Source organism: Cygnus atratus, chromosome 8 (genome assembly GCF_013377495.2).
Source record: "Cygnus atratus isolate AKBS03 ecotype Queensland, Australia chromosome 8, CAtr_DNAZoo_HiC_assembly, whole genome shotgun sequence".
Classification (NCBI taxonomy): Eukaryota; Metazoa; Chordata; class Aves; order Anseriformes; family Anatidae; genus Cygnus; species Cygnus atratus.
The window spans coordinates 5,419,831-5,440,393 of record NC_066369.1 but is presented as its reverse complement, the minus strand read 5'-3'; the positions used below and the strand labels follow the sequence as shown (position 1 = coordinate 5,440,393).

The window sequence follows — 20,563 nt, the reverse complement described above, 5'->3', positions numbered from 1 at the left end:
AACTTTGCCCTAAGAAGAAGGAAGGACAAATTATTTTTTTCCTGCCCTTTTTATTTAAAAATAGTTAAAAAAAAAAAATAAAAATTAGGCTGTATGTGATGATAAACTTTTATGAGGTAATAACCAGGTGAAAGAAATAGTCTGCCTTTGTGCCATAGTCAGGTACCTATTAAACAGTGTCTTTTGGATGCTTTTATGGTCTTTATACTTCATAAATTGTTGCTAACTAAAATATATTTGATTTTTTAATTTGGTTTTTGTTTGTTTGTTTTTGGTTCAGGTTTACCAAAAATGCAAGTAATTCGAAACTACAATGGAATACCCCAACCGGCGCCACAAGATGGTCCACCGTTGCATATCCAGATTGGGGACACTATTGAACTTATTACAGGCGATGCACATAGCTTATTTTGGCAGGTACTGTATGGTTTACCAAATAGCCATTAATCCCAGATAACAAATGTGTTGATATTTTGCTTTTTTAACTTCCTTTTTTTTTTTTTTTTGAACAAGGAAAATCTGATTTGTTTTAACCAAAATAAATATCTAATACAACTGTTCTTACTTTTGAAGTACCAACAGTACCTACATTGTGTAAGGCTTGAATGTTGCAGCCTTAGAGTAAAAGTCGTATTGAGTAAATCTGCAAGAACAGGACATAGGTAGCAATCCTTCCATTGAAATTATAGGAGTTAAGGAGAGTGTTTGACATATAAATGGCAAAGTCCTATGTATTTTCACTCATTGCTTCTCCGGCATGGCAGAACTGGAATCTGTATTGGCAAAACTCAGTTACAGGTATTAGATTTATAGGGGAGAGAAATTGCTCTGCAAAACAGAACCACACCTTAGCATCTTGATTACCTCTCAAGTCATTTGAGGGTAGTTTTTATGTACAGAGGACAAGTATAATCTATTGACGGCAACATTAGTTACCTTGATAGAAATTCAGTATCACATAATACATATCACTACTGTTAATGAAATTTCTTTTTAGTTGAGCACTATGAAGAAGAATTAAAAATGCTGGAAAGTTTATGTACTTTAAAGATAGATGTATGAAAACGTCTTGTTTTCTTGTTTTTTTTTTCATACTAGAATCCTGCATACTACTGATATTATTGGATTATAGATTATTGAATTGAAAATAGAGCAAAATAGAAGAACATTCAGGGTATTAATAGAACAATAACAGGGAAGCATCAGCTGTCTTCAATTGTTGTAGCTGTTTGATTTTTTTTTATTTTATTTTTTCTTTATGGCTATATTAAATTAATAAATATAGTCATAACAGCTTGGTCTGTAACATGAATTAAGACATAATTGTTTTTCGCTGGCTTCAGTGAGGATGATCTTCTCCAAACTATTCAGGACAGAATCAGTGAACTCTGTTCCTATACTTCTGGGTGATCCTGAACAACTTTTAATGTGGGGAGGTCATAACCAATAGAATTGCGTTATCTATTAAATAATATGTAAATAATTGTAAAAGAAAAATAAATTGCTATATTGCAGACCGATGATATTTCACATTGTGAAAAATAAATTTTGTCAAACGTTGGTAGTCAGATTTTTGCCTATATAGATTTATATTTAGGGCTTTGTTCTTAAATTCTGATTCAGAGAAGTACTTAAGCTTATGTTCTTGATTTGGGATCAAGTGACCAAGTAGACAGTATAATTATCAGACTAATACACTTCGTACAAGCTAGAATTATTGTGACCTTGTGGGACTAATTCTATTGTTATGTCCATATCCATCCATCCATCAACTCAATCTACTGGAATTATCGTCAATGTTATTTGTACCTATCGTGTTAAGTGATTTAGCTAGAATCAAATTGTGTTCAGCTAGCAGAAACTGGAAAGTGGGCGAGGCTTTTTCCTCAGAAGCTGCAGTAACAGTTTTGAATCTTAGTGAAAATTCTCATGTTCAGTAGAATCACTCAGGAAATCTTTTCCTTAACAAGTGGTCTTGTCACAGACTGCTCAATAAAGATTTTCATAAGACTTGTGACAACATCTATATTTTAAAATGCATATTAAGAAAACTTCAAAACATTTTTATGAAAATCTAAATTTTATTCGAGGCGTTTTAGAATAACTTGTAGCTGACCTGCAAAACAGTAACATAAGAATGGATTTTTAAGTGCACCATTGCTCATTTTAGAAATTCAAATTATTGTAATAGAGAAGTATTTGTGGTTTAATTTTTTCATTCTTTACAGTATATCAAACACCCCAAGTTATTAAGCAATACTTACTTTAAACTACAGCTGGAAAGCAATACTATCAAATGTGTTTTGACACATATCAAAATTCTGTGAAGTTAATGTTTGCATGAATGATTGTACAGCAGTTACTGTGGTAATTCTGCAGTCAGTCAAGGCTGTACACAGACATGAATCTACCTGTTACACAGCCTGGAAAACAGAAGCAGGATTTTTTTTCTGTGATGGTCTTCCCAGAGACCATCTGACCATCACAGAGACAATAAGATGGTTGAGATATGTATTTCTGTATGCTGTGCATTTGCTTTCTGCCTCCCCACTAGTATCATTCAAAACCTAAGCTTTCTTTGAAGAGAAAGGTGCAAGGGGATTGATACTATCACAAGTAATCTTACTGTTCTCAGTAAACACTTGTGTAGAAAAAGGATGGTCCTGTGCTGATCTTCTTGTATCCCATTTTGCATGACTGCTTTTCTTTCCTGTCAAGGTGCAGAACTGGAAGAGCCATGCTCTTTGCCTAGGTGTTGCTTGTTTATCCTCACTTACAGAATGAAATTAAAAAAAAAAAGGGGGGGGGGGGGGTGGGAGAGATTGAGAGTGGGTGGGTGGAGAGAAATTTTGACATTTTAAATGGAAATTTCAGACCCTTAACCAGAGCACTACTAGTTGTTTCAGCTGTAATAGTGTACCTTTTGAAGTAGTGTTTTTATTGTGGACGTGAGCATTTCTCTCCTCTCCAGAGTTTGCTCTGAGTAAACTGGTACCTGCTTAACCTGAGGGCAGGCTTTCAGGGGTGCCATGATGCCTGCCATAAGATATAATGTAATTCTAGCTTTGCAGGTTTCCACTGCAATTACCCACCATCCTCAGGCAATCGTCTTTCTCAAATATGCTGAAAGAGTACAGGTAATTCCTGGGCTGATTCTTTCCATTCTCAAAACCAGCTTTTCTTTAATGCAAATTAAACCCATATCAAGTAATTGCTAATACAGATGTCCTTCCTAATGCTTCAGTAGGTAGTAGTCCTGCTGTAAATATCCAAAAGACATTAAGTATATTGTAAATATACTTATGATATAAAACTGGAAATTGTGTTTGAGAGCGAATTAATTTTTCTATGTTGCAATGTAATGACAACCCACTGGGACAGTGGAAAATGATGTTGTTACACGCTACTGTGTGAAAAAAGTCAGAATGTGGAGAGGAACTAGCATGAGCTCTTTATCTTTTCCGTACAAATATGGAGCATAATTCTCATTTGGGAAGAATTTTGCAGAAAACTAGGAGTTACTGTGTGATTGCTGCTAAGAGAGGGAAATATGAATCTGATGTCTCTGTTCAAAGTAGTTAACCTCAAGCTAAACTGAAAATATTCATTTTAAGACTTTCCAGATAGTCAGTTGATGTACCCCAAAACACGATGGGTGTTGGCTTTGATAAAGTATTTTAAAGGCTCAATGTGTAGCAGATGGAAGGAGGTAAGCTTTCTGATCCTGAAAGAGTATGCTTTGAGAGGGAGCAGCTTAGAGCTAGCTAACAGGAGCTACTCTGCCCAGAGAGCATGCAGAAGAAAACTTGGTTTTGCTGGGAAAAGAGCAGATCTGGAATATGGTTCCTACTCATACATGTTAAAACATTGCATTTCTGTATATTTTTTTGGGGGGGGGGGGGGGGAGGGGCCAAAAAAACCCAAACAAACACCAAAAAAACAAGGGAAGTAAGGACTGGAAGTTGAGAGAGAATATAGACTTCAGCTTCCTCAGTCTGAGGTGGGAGCTAAGTAGGAGGGAAAGAGGAAGAGCTTGAAGCACTTCTTTGCTCAGATGAAACGATGATAGAACATAAGGGCCATAATTTATACATCAGAGAACTTCCCTGTTAAATAGTTCCTAAGTTTTCCCTGAGCACCGGAGTAGATGTGCTGTGTGTCTAGTTTTTCCTTTATTTGCAATTTTTGTCTTTTCAAGGAATTTCTCATAAATGAGCAGAATTTGGATGGATGTTCTTAAGCATCCTCTAGAATTATGCTGCTTTGCCTTGAATTTAGATGAAAGGAATTCAATAGAGAGCTAGCCTGAATTAGGTCTGAAAACTGCTTTTGTCCTGGTTTGGTGTTTTCCATGTAATGCTGATGCTGGTTGAAAATGTTTATAAAGGGAGAGATTTTTAATTACTTTCATTTAAAATACCAATAATTTTTGAGTTCCCTTTATAGATTCTGTGTATTGCTAGACTATATTGGAAAAGTGGGTGATTTTACTGTGCAGCTTTGTAGGCTGTAGCAGGTCATTAATAGGAGATGATCTTAATAATTTCACATTGAGGTATCATAGCTGTATATTGGGTTAAGATTTTCAGTGTATGTTACAATGCCCCTTGTTTGTTAGGCAATTTAAAACTCTTATCTTGAAGGGTCTCTTAGAAAAGTCGCTTTCTCATATTAATGGTAGTCTGTATTTCTTACTGAACTTATTTTTCTGTCTGTTGCATGTATATCATGTAATCTGTCCTGCATAGCATTTCCCTCTCTGGCTGTGGGATAAGTTCATGCATGTGTAAGTCATGCATGAGTACTGCAGCAGCAAGGACTTCTGTGAGAGAGGCTTGTTTCTCTCCTGTCATGCAACTTTTAGGATATAGGCAGGTGTACTGTACTGGATTTTCCTAATTTTAGTCTTTCAGCGTGAAGTAGAGTTGACAGTAAATATGTTCTGATATTCTGCTGAATACAGGCAGCATTCATTCATTGTGGTTCTTACAACATGCTTACCTGTAGCCATGATATTTATGATACATACAAATAAACTGGTATTGAACTTAGAGTTACCTAATGTCTTCTGAAATACTGGGGAGGCAGCACTGTAAAAGTGCTCTCTAAAAGTGAAAACTGGGCTTTTTTCTTTCAGTTTGTGATTTTTCCATCCAACTCGTGTCTTTCTTCACCAGATACTTTGCAGTAAACAAAAAAAAAGGGTGAAGGACACAATAATTAATAATTTTTTAGGTATCCTGGAATGCTAGCTCTGTGCAAGCCCACTGAAGTTGCTGCGCATTGCATAGCTAAATAGCAGGGAGGAGTCTGGAAATAGCAGAAGTGTCATTTGACTTGGGAATGCCTCTTCCATTAACACAGGTACAAGAGTAGCGAGTAAGCCTCTAGTCTTGCTGAGAGTGTCATTGAAAGAAATGGACTGAAGGGCTTCATTGGCCCTTATATATATTAATATGTACGAATACATGTACCCACATGCACATACATATTAAAACATAAATACAATGTAATAGTGGATATATATGTTAAAAACAGTTCTGTCCAGTCAGGTGCTTTTGCTTTTATGATGACCCTAAGGCTTTACAGGGAGTGTTCAAAGGAAATGAAATGCTTACTCATCAAACAGTAAGCAATTAGCAAGCAGGAAATGTAAAATAGAAAGAAATGATTAGTAGAAGTGAAGCATGGTGGCATGATAATTTTGCTGTTAATCATGACCAGTTGATGGATAGATTTTAAATTTTAAAACCATCATCTGACAAGTCAGTTTCTTGTATGATCGACACCAAGCCTTGATGAGTTTAGCTAGGATTTCTGAAGGTAAATAAATTAACCTACTATCCGAAGAGCATTATCAAATGACTTATATCAGTTCATTATCTACAGAACATTTTCTAGTGAGCACTTTCCTTGAGCAATCTGTGATAAATCAAAACCTGTTCTGTTTTAGGGGTTGGTTTTGTTTAACTAGCAAAGACATCTGAAGTTATCCAATGTAAAGCTTTTCCTCAGAAGGCAAAGGCTTTCTTGGGGGTTCTCTCAGTGTTTATTACATTCGTGGTATTGTTCAAAATGTAAAGGCAAAGTTTAGTACCAGTCGTAGTACTTGGGGAATTGGTGTCCCAGTGATGGTAGTGATGTTTTGTATGATCAGAGAGTCTGTCCACGTGACGACTACTGCTTTCACTTTGGGTTTGGTATACGTCCATAGAATGCATGCTACACTTGTAGCCTCTTCTTGCCCAACAAAATGACACACATTTTGACTCAAAATGTCCCACAGCATCTTCTGACAAGTGGGAGTATTTCTTAATCGGTACCTTTTATGTTAGTTTGTCCACTGATGACAGTTTCTTGCCACTTTTCATTTCAATGAATGTTAGGTGTGTCAAATGAATCTTCACATGATTCATTTTCTGCTGCAAGTGTGGTTGATTTGCTACCTGCAGAATAAGTAATGAAAGTGTGCATACGTGTTAAAATGTTATCCAGCCTATGGATTACAGTTCAGTTCCTTTATTCTGAGTGTGTCTACATTGTAACATCTGCATTGTGATGATAATGATTTAGTGTGTAGAGCACAGCTAATCTCATGATTTTTGCAGCTCTGCTGGATTTTTAAGCTGTGATTCATGGCACTGTGTGCTCATAACAGCATCTAAACCAGGTAGTATAATGCTGGCTCTGCATCTTACTGCCTCGTGGTTGGGTCTTTCTGTACATGCTGCAGTTCATTTAGTGGCTGCAATGTGGCTTTTCTGTTCCCCCCCACCTTCAACTTGAGGGCATGAAACAGCTATATTCTTGTTATAGTGTGGTGCAGATTGAAGCATTTAAGCACCTGCAAGCTAAAACGAGCTTTCATTCTAGACTTGTGGGTGGACAAGAAAAATTCTGGAGGAGAAAGATAATCCTGCAAGTATCCAGACTGTATTTCTGATTTGAAGGATGTGGCACTTTGATAATGTCCATGGTGTTTCAAACACTATTGAACATTTGAAAAGATGTCCCTTCTTGCGCTGTCAGAAGGTACCAGAGATCTCTGACCCTGAGCTCATCAGATTTTGATCTTTTGGCTGTTCTCTAGATGTGGACATACATTGCATGATGTATCATCTATTTCAGCTTCTTTTACCTTATATAAATGTTTCACATACATAACAGTGGTTTGTGGACACATACAAACTTATTGTTTAATTGTGCTGCTTAGAATGCCTTTTCTCATTAATATATTTTTTCTAGTGGCTGTCTGTATTGACTGTGATATCACTGTTCAGATGAGATTAGTATGGTAAATAGGGATTGTTAAGATGGGAGACTGTTGGAGGTATGTAAGTCAAACCTGTAATTCAGAGGTATTCGCACTGGGGGGTAAATACAGTATAAGGATGCAAATTCAGGCAGACAGAAGGAAAGTGTTTCTGAAGCATTTTTCCCCTTAAACTTTGTGTTGCAGGTATGTAGTCAAAATAATAAATGTTGCTTTCAAGATTACATTGCTAACAAAATACTTGCTCTTGCTCTTATTGCCAAGTGCTGATAGTATGTTATGTCAGCATATTAAACTTAATGGAGCTTAAGCATTTATGTGCTCTCTAAAATCTGTTAAATGACAACATTTACTTGCCAAAATGCACCTTTTGATGCCTTCATTTTAGACACCTGTTTGGAAATTTTAGCCATGTGTTTTATGCTGCTCTGAGTGATCTGGTTGGCATGGTCACAGCTGAATGTTTACTAGCACTAGAAAGGTGTGGTTTTCTTTTTTTTTTTCTTTTTTTTCTTTTTTTTCCTGTTCTGACTGGCTGAGAAAGAGTTCTTCAGGAAGGCTTGGTGATGAATTTGTTGCTGCTTAGGCATGGCTCTGTAATGATCAGGTCACATTTGGCACTGAGAAGCCCAGAGGAACTTGGTGGTCCTGCAACTTTGATGGAACCCAACTGGTACCCCAAGGGCTCAGTTTAGGCCTTGGTGAATACACTGCTGCAGCTCGTCTGCCAGCTGTGTGCCCACATCGACAATGTTGTTGTGACTATGGCATAAGACAGTAAATCTTGACTTCTGTTGGTGTTCTTGTGCCCACACAATTTCCAGTGATTCGCACAATTTAGGGAAAATCTTAACTGTAGAATTTGGTATCTGAATTGGCTGATTTATTATTAGCTATAAGCTCCTATTGGAGTTGGCATGATTTCTTGGGTGCTGCAACCGTTACTGCATGGTGGTGGTGTTTGGGGGTTCTGTGATGTTGTAGCGAGGCAGCTCTTACTAGAGTGATGCCAACTCAGGTGGAAGTGACTTGAAAGGAGGTAATTGGAATCACCTTTAATGAAGACTTCAGACACTGCAGACATCAACAGGACTGGGAATTACAACTCAGGCTCGGAGTACACCTTGTGCTTTATCTCCCAGAACTCTCATCTATGTCATCTATAATTACTACGTAATTGTATATTTTTTAAAAATACCATTGAGTAACTCTTTATTAGAGTAGCATTTTTATTCTAAGGGCTCTCTTTGGTAAACTCTTATGGTGCTAAGCTGCTGTGCGTGTATTATTTATTATTAATCGCCATAATGTCTCAAAAATGGGATTTTTTTTTTTTTCTAGGGCAGAAATCTAACAACAGGAGAGCTTGGCTTCTTCCCAAGTGATGCGGTAAAGCCTAGCCCATGTGTAAGTACAGTTGTTCATTTCAGTTTGTCAATTTATAGGAAATTTTCCTAGTTCATACTAGCACTTTATTAATCTTACCTTACCAAAATCCTATTATTTCTAGTTCCTTTGTGTTTTTGTGGTGTTCAGTATTGCTTAAAATATAGCATTGTAATACTTTAATTTACTGGATTTAAGTTGCACATGTTAAGAAAACATGTTTCAGAGGTAGGTTTAACTTTTGGGAATATTAATAAATTGAATTGTCTAAAGAGTTCCCGGAATATAGAACAAACACATTTTATGTGCAAGTATACTTTCTTCCTTCCCGCACAGCATGGTGAGAATGCTATGGTTCTAATCTATTGCCCAGTCACTTTGGGTTAGAGAGAGAGATTACACTGTGAGTAGTGAGTTTAAAAATGCGTGAAACTGAAATAAAACTGAATTGACAGTACTTGATAAATCTCATCTCTGTACATTCTTACCTGCCTTTATTTAACTCAATGATTTTCTTAATCAAGAGAAATGCAAGATAAAAAAAAAATAACGATGAATGCTCATGATTTTTGTGTATGGATGTGATGACTGCATTAAAAGGCTGCGTGCTTGGTCCTTCATTCTGTCCTCTGTGATGATGTGCATCAGATCACTGTTTGTCCCTTTGTTGAGATAGTTCATGTAAACACATAACAGCGACGAATTATATTCCCCACTTTGCTTTGACAGCTTTTTTAACTTGATTCACAACAGTTTGACTTATTAATGGAATTACTTTCATTACAGCAATCAAGATGCCACTTAATCGTCTATAAGTAGATGGAACCAGCTGTTAGTGGCTACATTTTGATATGCCTTTAACGCTTACATTATCCCATAGTTTCTCAAACAAATACATGTGATCCTAAAGAATAAGCACAATGTTATATCTTGAGACATCTTTACTGTATATTTTGAGAGTTTTGTTTGAAGGATGCACAGAATTTCTGTAAGCACAAGGTATACTAAATTGAGTGACAGAACAGGTCTGTAATGATGATGAAAATGTTATATGAGCTTAGCTTCCTTCTCCAGATACCTTGGTTATTATAAAAGTTGTGGATTTCTTGTGCCCTGGTGTCACCACCAGTGCTGCTGGACACAGGCAATACGTGCTGTGGATTGGCTTTAGGTTCCTGAAGCCACACAGTCAGTCATACTGTAGTATTGCTGACAGCAACTGTGGCAACATTTCAGGAACCACCACTATACTTTAAAGCAGAGGAAGCGGGATATCCAGACTTATGAAAAATGCTGTTGGGGGTGTTGTGAAGGTTGCGTTCCAGTGATAAAACTTGCTGCGGTTTAGAAATAAACTATTAAAAGGAGTATTGAAAATAATACAATTTTACAGAGTGAATAAATATTATTCATGAAACGTTACCAACTGATGTCGTGATCAGACCAAAAAGAAAAATTGATGCTTCACCACTGTTAACCTGGAAGGATGAAATATAAACATGTTATTATGACAAATGACACAGTTAAAGAAACTGAAACATCGATCAGGTTTTTTAACATGCTATAACTTTTACTATTATTATTAAGTCTAACAGTCTTTACAATCAGCTGATATAAAAATGCCCAGAAACAGCATAAAATACATATCTCAAAAGACTTTAGGAATGAATATTGAATGAAAAACTGCTGAGCTCCGTAATATCTATATTCCAGACTTTTCACAGATGTACCTATAAACAATTTCTTCCTGTTTGCCGTAAGTAGTATATATCATCAGATATTTTCTACACTAAAAGAGTAATGTCTGGTCCTTCCTAGCTTTCCTACAGTTTCCTCATTTCTATTGAGGTATTGTATATATAGCACAATGTGAGCCAAGAGCTTCAGGAATAACATTTGATTTTACTCTATTTCCTGACAGTGAACAATGGTTGTTGTATATCTTGGTCTATTGAAAATAAATGAAAAGGACTAATCATCTATGGTTTAACTGCTCTGAAGCATGGCCTTAAAACCATCTTCAAACTTGTATGTTCTTTCCAACATAGCAGGGATGCTTGACACCTGAAGGGTGTTTGTTTTTAAACTATTTTTTCCTGCTGCTGTTGATAATATATGTTAATTAATCTTATGGGGGATAATGGAAATCATTCATGGTGCAATTTTTTTGTAGATGAAATTTATTATTTGAGATATCTTGCAACATGTAAAGAGTCTGTAAATGCTCCCTTGGCTTTGAAATACCCCATTTGATTGCTTGACTAAAATATTTCTCATGGAAATTCTTTCTCAGGATGTTCATAAGCTGCTATTTTTTTACCGAAGTCTCACCATTAGAGGCAGAAATGCTTTAGTAACCCTGTCAGTAGTTGTGGCAATATCTAGTGCCGTTGCTGCTGGCAGTGGTAGTACCTAGCTGTGTTAGGCCCTTACACGTCCGAGGGGTTTGCATACCACCAGCACTACAGTACTGCTGTTCGAGGGCCCTTTGCCTATGCTGTTAGGGAGTAACGTATTTTTGTCTGTTGTTCCTCTTTTCTCCCAAGAACTAGACTAATGTAGTAACTGTTTTAACACCTGGATAGATGTACTGCTGTGCAAACTTGAGCATGTGGCCATGCTTTTTTTATTGCAAAGAACTTAAATCTGTTCCATATTAGTACTTGTCTTGTTATTTAAAGAAAATGTACATTTGGGACTGTCCTGTGTAATTGACAATTTTATCATAAACATCTTGGATGGAGAGGCATTCGAGTAAGTGGTTATATCTTAGTTTGCTTACTACCTTTGGACTGTTGCTGCTGTAACTGCAGAATAGGGTGCTTAAACATGCAGCGGTATGTAGTGTTTTTTTTTTTTCACTTCAAGGTCAGGTCTAGTGACCTCATAGAAAACACTTGGTTGATACCTGAGGTCATCTGTATATAGCTGCATGTTATTTAGCATACAAGCTAGTGGGAGTTATAATTAATTTAAATTTCAAGTATTTCATATTAGTGGGCCTGTATAATACTGTCTTTCTGAGTTAATCTGTGTTTGGAAGTCTCTGATGAATACAGTCTGTATATCATTAAAAATTGTAAGAAGAATGATACTGTAATTTTTGCCTTATTAGGTTCCAGAAAATAATAGAACATTCTTTGGTTTTACTGAGGAAAAAAAGCACAACTACTTATTTTAAAATATATGACAGTAGGTTATAAGGCTGCAAAATGTGTGCTAAGCTTCCACTAAAATCAATTTTTTAGCACCTTGCAAGTTTCTCACAAATTATTTTGGAGGAGAAGGATAATGCTGACGTATCAGACAACAGTGGAGAGATGGTAAAGATAAAATGCTGAGTTTTGTGAGGACTGCTATATTGTGCTTTTTTGCATGTATTAAAATTATCTAGAAATTCTTATATACATATGAGATATATGTATCTGTATATATCTTATATATATAAGATATATACATATATATACATATATATATACATATAACATCCATTTTACAAACTGATTGTAGTTTGCTTCATTTTAAAAATTTATTCCATAGTGCAAGAGTAAAACAAAGTACAAAGGTATGAATGAAGTCATAGAATACAATCCATGTATTAGTGTTACCTCTCTGAGATTATGTACTATGTTTCCTAGTAGACAGTCTTCCTAGGACTCACATAATCTTGGAAACATGGAGTGAAATCTGTAAATGTTAATGTATATTTGTTGCAAATTTTAAAGTATTTTTCAACAATGTACCATGAGGCTATTGTAAGTACTAATTTTAACGTAGGCTTTGTCAAAAGAAAAAGTATGACAGTTCTGTTAATAAATGAATAAAAACAGTAAAAAAAAATAAAATCTGTCATAGCAGCAAAAGGTTAAAATATTCTGTGGTATTCCAGAAGAGTATAGAATATTTGCTTTTTATTTTAAGCTTCTTAAAATTAAAATAGAATTCCAGACTAATTAGGTTGTCTATTTCTTTTTTCTTGTTATATGTGAATAAAGTATTAGATCAATACTGTTTCTGTGCTGAATAGAAAAAAATCATCTTGATCTCCATTCTCTTGTATTTCCTTTGTCTTAGGTTCCTAAACCAGTAGACTATTCGTCACAACTGTGGTGAGTCATTGTCTAATCTTATAAGAAGCATCTCTTTGAAAGAAGTGGTCATAGAAAGATAACTGCTTATTACAGTTTAATTTACGAAAACAGCACCATGCATTGTCTAAAAGTGTTTCTGACGTAATAATGTGCTTAATGATTTTGACATTTTATTTACAAGTTTATAGCCTTAGTCCCAGAGGTCTGAAATGGAATTGTAAGAGATCAGTATAATATGAAGCATGCAAGTACATCTTACATGCTAAGTAACTAAAGAGAAGGATTAATGTTAAATACATTTGGTCTTGTGAATAATTCTGCTTTTCCTTAAAAACAAACACACATGTCTAGCAGTGTAAGAGGACAGTGTATCAGAACTACAATTAACTGCTGGTATGGGGTGTATGTAGTGTTGTGAACAAACCCTTTACTGGAATTCAGCCCACCTCCGGAAAAGACACATGCTGATTCTGAGAGAACAGATTAATCATCGGTTGTGTTCTTTCACTGGTTTTATACTTTGTCATTTAGAGATGAATTCTGATTTCCTCTAGCTTGCGTGAAGTGAAATCAGAATCAGATGAAAACATTGATTTTTCACAACAAGCCAAATAGAATGTTTAACATCTAAAATTTTGTATTTGTAATTCAATTCTAACACTTACTGTGTTTCTAATTGGACATCACTGTGATCAGTCTTGATTTTCTAAGATTTTGTAAAACTTAACTGAAAAATTACTTCAGGCTGAAATGCTGTAAAAAGTCCTGTATTGTGTGATAAACTTCAAAATGCATTCTTCCTGGTGTGTTTGATAAAATAACTTCTTTTTAAGATCTTTTTAAACTGATAGTGATACATTAGCAGGAAATTTTTCAGAGTAGTGGTCTCTGACATTGAGTGCTTTTAGATTATTTTCTAAAATGGTAAAATCAGCATCGTTTTCCTGTAAGGTAGGTCACTTTCCCCCTCTTCAGTTAACAGCTTAGCCTCTAGTTTTGCAGTGTCTACAGACAGCTTCTTATGTAGTCCCTCCCAAACTGGCAAGGCGCAGAGCAAGGGCACAAATCTACTTACGCAGTCGGACTGCAGAATCAGTGACTTACTTGTCTTACCTTCTGTGGTGATTTTACCCTGCTGGACAGCTGAACTCCACCAGACTGCTGTATCACTCCCCATCCTCAAAGAAAAAGACCTTTTCTAACTAAGGATTTCCCGACACCCATTGCATAGCTTCTCTGCACTTTATTGAAAGTCCTGGAATTAGCATTCAATTCCAATTGATGTGTTTGTACATCACCATCTCATGCAGAATATCGGGACTCTGCATTGCATGTTTGGTAGCTATCTTTGTACCTTTGGGAGGACTCAAAGACAATTTTACTTTTCTGTGTTGCAGGTTTGCAGGAGCAATGGAAAGATTACAAGCAGAGAGTGAACTTATTAACAGAGTAAACAGCACTTACCTGGTGCGGCACAGAACCAAAGAGTCAGGAGAATATGCGATTAGTATTAAGTAAGTAGGATAAGATCTACAGAAAGTTTTTCTGTTTTCATTTATGTTTAAATAACTCGATATTTGAAATCGATAAGGAAAGAAATAAAAAGTTTTTCAATTTATATAACCATACACCATCTTTAAGAGTCAGTTTAGGAAAACTGAATTTGCTGACAAATGCATGGACTTATAGTAAGAAGTAGTAGTTTTATAATGTTAGTGTAGCAAACAGGTATACAAAAATGATAGTATAATATGTTGGGTAAAACTAAGCTAGTGTTTGAAGTGTGATAGGATCTGCTTCTTTTAAGTGAGTAAGAATGTTTCATTTTCTTCAGTAGGCATTTGTTAAAACTCTGCATTTCAGAAAAACATGTTCATAAAATTCCATGGACAGAAATTATCACGAAGGTCTTGTTTGCTTTCATATTGATTATCAGCATGAATTTAAAAGCAAGCAAAATGTGGGAATTCCGGATTAGAACGATTAGTTGAAACTTCTTTTCTCAATACAGATTACCTCTTCAGCTGTACTTTAATAAATATATTTGGTTAATTAGATGTCAACTTTGTTTTGGCACGGATATACATTTTGTCCTAAGAATTTATTTGTATAGTGTTACTGGGGCAGGCCCTCAGGTAACTATTGATTGCCTCTGATTAAAAACACATTTATATTCATAAGTTATTCATTGCCCACAGGTACAATAACGAAGTGAAACACATCAAGATTTTAACAAGAGATGGCTTTTTCCACATTGCAGAAAATAGAAAATTTAAAAATTTAATGGTAAGTATTGATTAGGTTTTTAACAAGGGGTGATTTCTATGTAACTTGCTGTTGAAGTGTCTGCTGCTTTGGTTTGTAGAATTACAGAAGGTTGTGAGAGTGAGAGATTTGAATCATGTCCTGCAAATAGGTTTTTTTTTAAAAGTGTTTATGGTTTAAACTTTAAGTGATGGTGGCATGTGCTTAATATTATGTATTTAGGGCTGGATTGTGTACCTTGCAATGGTGTATGGATGAGAGGAGGAATTTGAATCCCATACATCAGCCCACTATAGCATTATGATAAATATTGAAAGCAGAATTTGATGTTTTTGGATATGTTTAACAATGATCCTCAGAAGTAGTTAGGTGAAGGTTCCTTGCCCCTACCCCCCTACGTGTCCTGAGGAGCAGAAAGATGCCTATTGATGTGTGAGTTCAGAGGGAGAAGGACGTAAGTTGGAGCTGTGTCAGTGAGCCCAGAAAAACTCGTGAGAGCTAGTCTTCCTGGTCACGGTACACCAGAGAGAGGGTAAAGAAGTGTATCTGGAAAATGGGGCTGTCAAAACTGCTGATAGCTTAGAAATCCATTTTGGAATAGTCATCTGGGGTCAGTATCAACTAGTCTAAATTACAGCAATGTGTGGCTGCTTATTCACTGTAAGAGCTTATTCACTATATTATGTTTAGTCCAATCAGTTAGTTTGCACTTATACTGCAGCCTTCCTGCATGTATATCCAAATTCTCTGAAGCAGTAAAGTAAAATGAAAGACAATGCAACCTAAGAGTAGGGAGACAAGCTTTAAAACTAGGAGGTCTTAGAAATTATTTTGTTTGAATCACTGACACTCTGTAAAACAAGAACAGTCTACAAGTGGTTTAAAAAAAAGTACAAATCTATGCTTTGTGTGGCCCTGATTCAAATAAGTGCCCGTTAGAATGGGACGAACATAAAATTCCTGATGAAAAATGCACCAACCTGTTTCCACAATCTGATATCATTTGGCACTTAAAATCCAGGAAGTGTTTAGTGTTAGGGCTGTGGATGCTAGGGCCTTATCGTTGGTAACAACAAAGAAATCGAGGCATTTCTCAAATGCATGAAGGAGGTAGCTACTTTGTCTACAAACACTATAAATAATTGCCTGGAAACTGATTAAAACATATGACCACACTAAGATCTTGACAAAGCACGTGAGCTGGAGTTGTCCGCCTGGATAACTACTTCTAATGATGCAGTTTTATGCAGTCATGGATATTTCAAAATAGAACTGAAGGATCAGAAAATAAGTACAGGACACAACCCCCTGATAAAAAGGCAACAAAAAGAATGTGCATTCCATCAGAGAACTGAGAGGACAAAGTAAACTTCTAGTGTTTACACTAGAGGCCTTCAGGCCTCATTTCTACCTGTTCAGCCTTGCTAACATTCAATTAGGAAAAAGTAATTTCATAACTCAGTTTTAGGATATTATAAAGGCTGCCCTTGAGAGTTAAATTGACAAGTGATAGTATAAGTACTGTTTGCATATGCTGTGGAACATCTGCTTTGTCCTGGATAGATACAAGAGGAAAAAGTAATCGTGTCTGGAAATAGAGAGGAACAAAAGTAGTTTGAGTAGAACTGGGAGCAGAAGAGACACAAGCCAGCAGTCGTGGAAACCCAAAGTAATGATTTGCAGTGACAGAATTCTGTATTGCTTGGGGAAAAATGGAGCAAAACAGCTCTTGCTTGTTGTTTTCATAGTACATTTGAAAAACTTTCACAAGAGTAATTAAAATGTGCTGCGTGTGTAAAGCATGCCTAAGGACATACAGTGAAAAGTCAGCTCCGAGGCTGGTGTGGATTACAGAGATGTGACAGACTTCTTAGAATCTTGTCCACACAGGCAGGGGCTGTGGCTACTTACCTGTTCATAAGTTTGCTACTTTAATTTGTGTAATGAGTGTTTAAGACACCAGTTGTTTTTTGACTGTTTCTAGTGTTAAAAGTGAAGGTTTTAAAAGCAACTGAATCAAGACCCTAATTTATTCTTAATTTGAAACTATTTTACGTACTTTGCCAATTAATAGAATCTGTCTAGTTGATATTCTTGCTATCTTTCCCAGTCCACATAATTCTCAAGCTTGTGGTGCAAAAGTAATAAAATAAGTTTCATACTAACTGTTTTTCCATTTATCTGGAAATCTTACTTTAAATGGTGCTTCTTAAAAATGACCCTCTTCGTTGCCTTGGTAATTTGAATGTCTCTTGTACCTGGTGTTATGTGAAAGAAAATTTGGTTGCTGACATTGTGGCTTGCCTGCTATTGCTAATGTCAAGGTAACAACGTGCAAACAGTTCTTATTCTCCTGGCCTTCCTGCTTAGTTGTCGTGTCTGGCAGTCTGTGATTATGAACTGTTTAAAGCAGGTATAGATTTTACTTAGCTTTAGACTGTTTTAGAAGCATTTCTGGAGACATACAACAGCTCACAGCATGGGAAGCAAAGTGTTCCAGAGTTCAGTTCGGAAGATAAACTTCAGTCTGTTATCACAAACGTATGATTTAGGCAGTAGATCTTGGACTAAATCATTTGGGAGTAATTTTGTTGGCTGGAATTAATATATCTCTGAACTGATCTAGGTTAATAATTTAGGTTTTTTTGAACTACAAGGAATTGATTGAATACAGTACAATTTCCTTATTTTGACTTAAGTTTGGCTTGGTCAACTCTTGATTTTAGAAATCTAAATGTAAGTATTTAGAATTGAATGATTGAGGGAGTTAGTGGTAGGAGTGAAGGGTTTGCAGTAAATATATTGCTTTGCAATTGCATTTCTGAAGAGTGAAATCTCACAGTTGAGGTAACATTAATCAAATAAAATATGTTTGCTTATAATTGTCTGGTTACTTCTAATCTTATTCCAGGCTCCTTTACAAACTGTATGATGTTGTCATTATTAGAACTGATTCAAATCTAAGAGCCAGTGACAGGGGTTGAAGGTTGCAAAGAAAGAACATGAGTTGTCAGTATTTTGATGTGTGCTGCCTTCTTTAGAATAGAAACTTAAGTAATTTATCTCCTTGGTTACATAAACTATGTGATCCAATTCAATGTGTATATGAAGAAATGTGGAAGTTTTTGGATTGGGCCCAAGGAAAATGTGAAATGCTGGATTTTTTTATGCAATGTGCAGTATGAGGGAAAAATAATAATGGCAGAACCTTGAAACTTTCATATGGTCCATGTATCTGCACATCAAGTTGTTGCCTTGTATGCAAGCCTTACATGCTTATTTGGGGTCTGTGTGCTTATAAATTCATTTGTGGTTGAATATCACATATTGCAAAAGAAATTTGTGAAAACAGACAGTTGCCATTATATACTTTACGAACATTGCCTCCAGCCTGACTGGAGAGTAGCAAATACACGCTCAGCATGGCTCAAAGGAGCAGTAAGTGTTGACTCTGACTATAAAGTTCTATTAAAAAAAAAAAAAAGCATATATGTATCATTTTAGTGAAAAATAAGCTTTCACTGTGTAAATGTGTTCCTTACTCCAGGGTAAGGATTAAATGACACGTTGTTGAATGAGTTGAAGTATAAAATGAACAAATATTTAGGATACTTGATTTTTTCATATATGTCCTCTGTGGGATGTTGTATATACAAGTAACCTTACTTTATAAAACTGACATTGACTGTACACCAGAATCTTGAAAAGGATGTCATTTCAGTTTCCAATGACTTTGTTTTTCCTTTCTGGAAGGAACTTGTAGAGTACTACAAGCACCACTCTCTCAAAGAAGGCTTTCGAAGTCTGGATACTACTCTTCAGTTTCCGTATAAAGAATCTGAAAACTCATCGGGTCAAAGGAGTAGCAGAACAGGTGGCAACTGTAAGTATTTTAAATCTACGTACTATTTTCTATCATAAATATTACAAGGGAAAGGTACCCTAAATATCTTCATTTTCCATTTTTGACATATAACCAATTAATATGGTAATGCCTTTAGTTAGGATTTTTTTAAGCTAAGCAGATTCATACCTGTCAAGAGGTTTATAAACATGTCTAGCAAGTTTGTCTTCCTGCCAAACATAAAATCTCCTTGATATTCAAAAATCTATTAGGAATTCTGGTGAGAGAATAAATCACATCCTGTCTATTTTTTTCGGATATTTGCTGAAGTGTTAATAAGTATCTGTGACAATTTCTAATCCTTACAAAAGGATTTAAATAAATCAGTCTTGTAGTGCAGCTGTATGAACTAGGATCTCAATAACACCACAAATTCCGTAGATAAGCCCAACCCTATTAGATTTACCGTAGCATAATTGTTTTTATGCTTTCCCTTTAACCTTAGATGTTTATTAAAGGCCTGTGTGCTTCTAAAGGTAAATGAACTACTGTACAATGTAAATAGCAATTAAAAAGTTTTGAAATTTAGAAATAAACTTAAGAGATTTACAATGCACATGGTATCCTTTTTTCTAACACATTACATCTTAAGTGGAAGCTGGCTTGATTCTTAGAACATGCAAGTTCAGTGTTAATGATAAAAATTACCACATGGCCCACCTCTGGAAAATATATACCATTTCTGTCAAAGAGCAAATATTAGATTTGCAGTTCTGCAGACAGTGGCTGTATCTTTGTACTGTACCAGATAATAACAGGGAAATAAGAATTGATGGTGATTTTAACAATATGAAGACTTCTATGGAAGACCATAGAGTCCAGTCTAGTCTTTGTGATGATGAAGCTGGTGGAATTATTTTCATCTGCTGTGTTTGTAAGCTTTTGTTTACTTGCTTGCTTCTCTCTGTTCCATAACATTTCTGTAGCTTCAGAGATTTTCTTCCTCCCCTAATTAAAGTGAAGATAATTTAGGATAGGTGATTTTAAGAAACCGTTGTGTCTCTGTGCATTTCATTTACTCTGTCTCTGTATCCTAATTCCTCTTTATTCCTTTTGTTTCTGTTCTCTTTCACTGCTTCCCAGGAGTTCTGTCTATTTTCTCCCTGCTATGCTGTGTCTCAGTGTATATCTGTTCTTGGTGGATTTCTGTCCCATTTTTTTCTCCCTTTACCTTGTGATCTCTATTTGCTTTTTTCTTCCTCTTGCCATCTCCTGTGCTTTCTTCATCTGTTGCCGGCTCATAGCATTGAAGCTTTAATTGTTGAGACAACAGGCCTTGCGTGTTTTTGTTTGCATTTGTTTGGTTGTTACTGAATGTCAGCAAAAACAATTCTTCTTCCCTTTCTTAGACCAGTTACTGTATGTCTATATTGTCTACCAACTTACTACTCTGTAGGAGCATTAGCTCAATTGTTCCATGCTTCACAGGATTCAATGGAAATGAACGTGGGATGCTCTCATTTTAGTCAAGGGGATGAAAAAGTGCATCTCTGCTACAGTAAATTTCAGCCATTTAATATTATAAAGCATACTGATGAGGAAAGGCAGGCTTTCTCTTAAGCCAAACTGACCAAAAAACTCTCAGTTCTCAGACTTGTGTAAAACCTAATAGATGCCCACAGTTCTGCTAGCCTACCTAGCTTT

At 35.8% G+C, this 20,563-nt stretch overlaps 1 protein-coding gene across 5 annotated transcripts in view; it reads left to right on the top strand.

The window, feature by feature from the left end:
• VAV3 (vav guanine nucleotide exchange factor 3) overlaps nucleotides 1–20,563 on the top strand; it is a 192,485-nt gene that overhangs the window by 158,776 nt on the left and 13,146 nt on the right. For all 5 annotated transcript variants that reach the window (XM_035537549.2, XM_035537548.2, XM_035537552.2 and 2 more), the window contains exons 20-25: nucleotides 281–417; nucleotides 8,615–8,680; nucleotides 12,734–12,768; nucleotides 14,148–14,264; nucleotides 14,949–15,036; nucleotides 18,769–18,898. In XM_035537549.2, coding sequence (XP_035393442.1) covers nucleotides 281–417; nucleotides 8,615–8,680; nucleotides 12,734–12,768; nucleotides 14,148–14,264; nucleotides 14,949–15,036; nucleotides 18,769–18,898 — 573 coding nt within the window. The remainder of the gene's footprint in view (nucleotides 1–280; nucleotides 418–8,614; nucleotides 8,681–12,733; nucleotides 12,769–14,147; nucleotides 14,265–14,948; nucleotides 15,037–18,768; nucleotides 18,899–20,563) is intronic.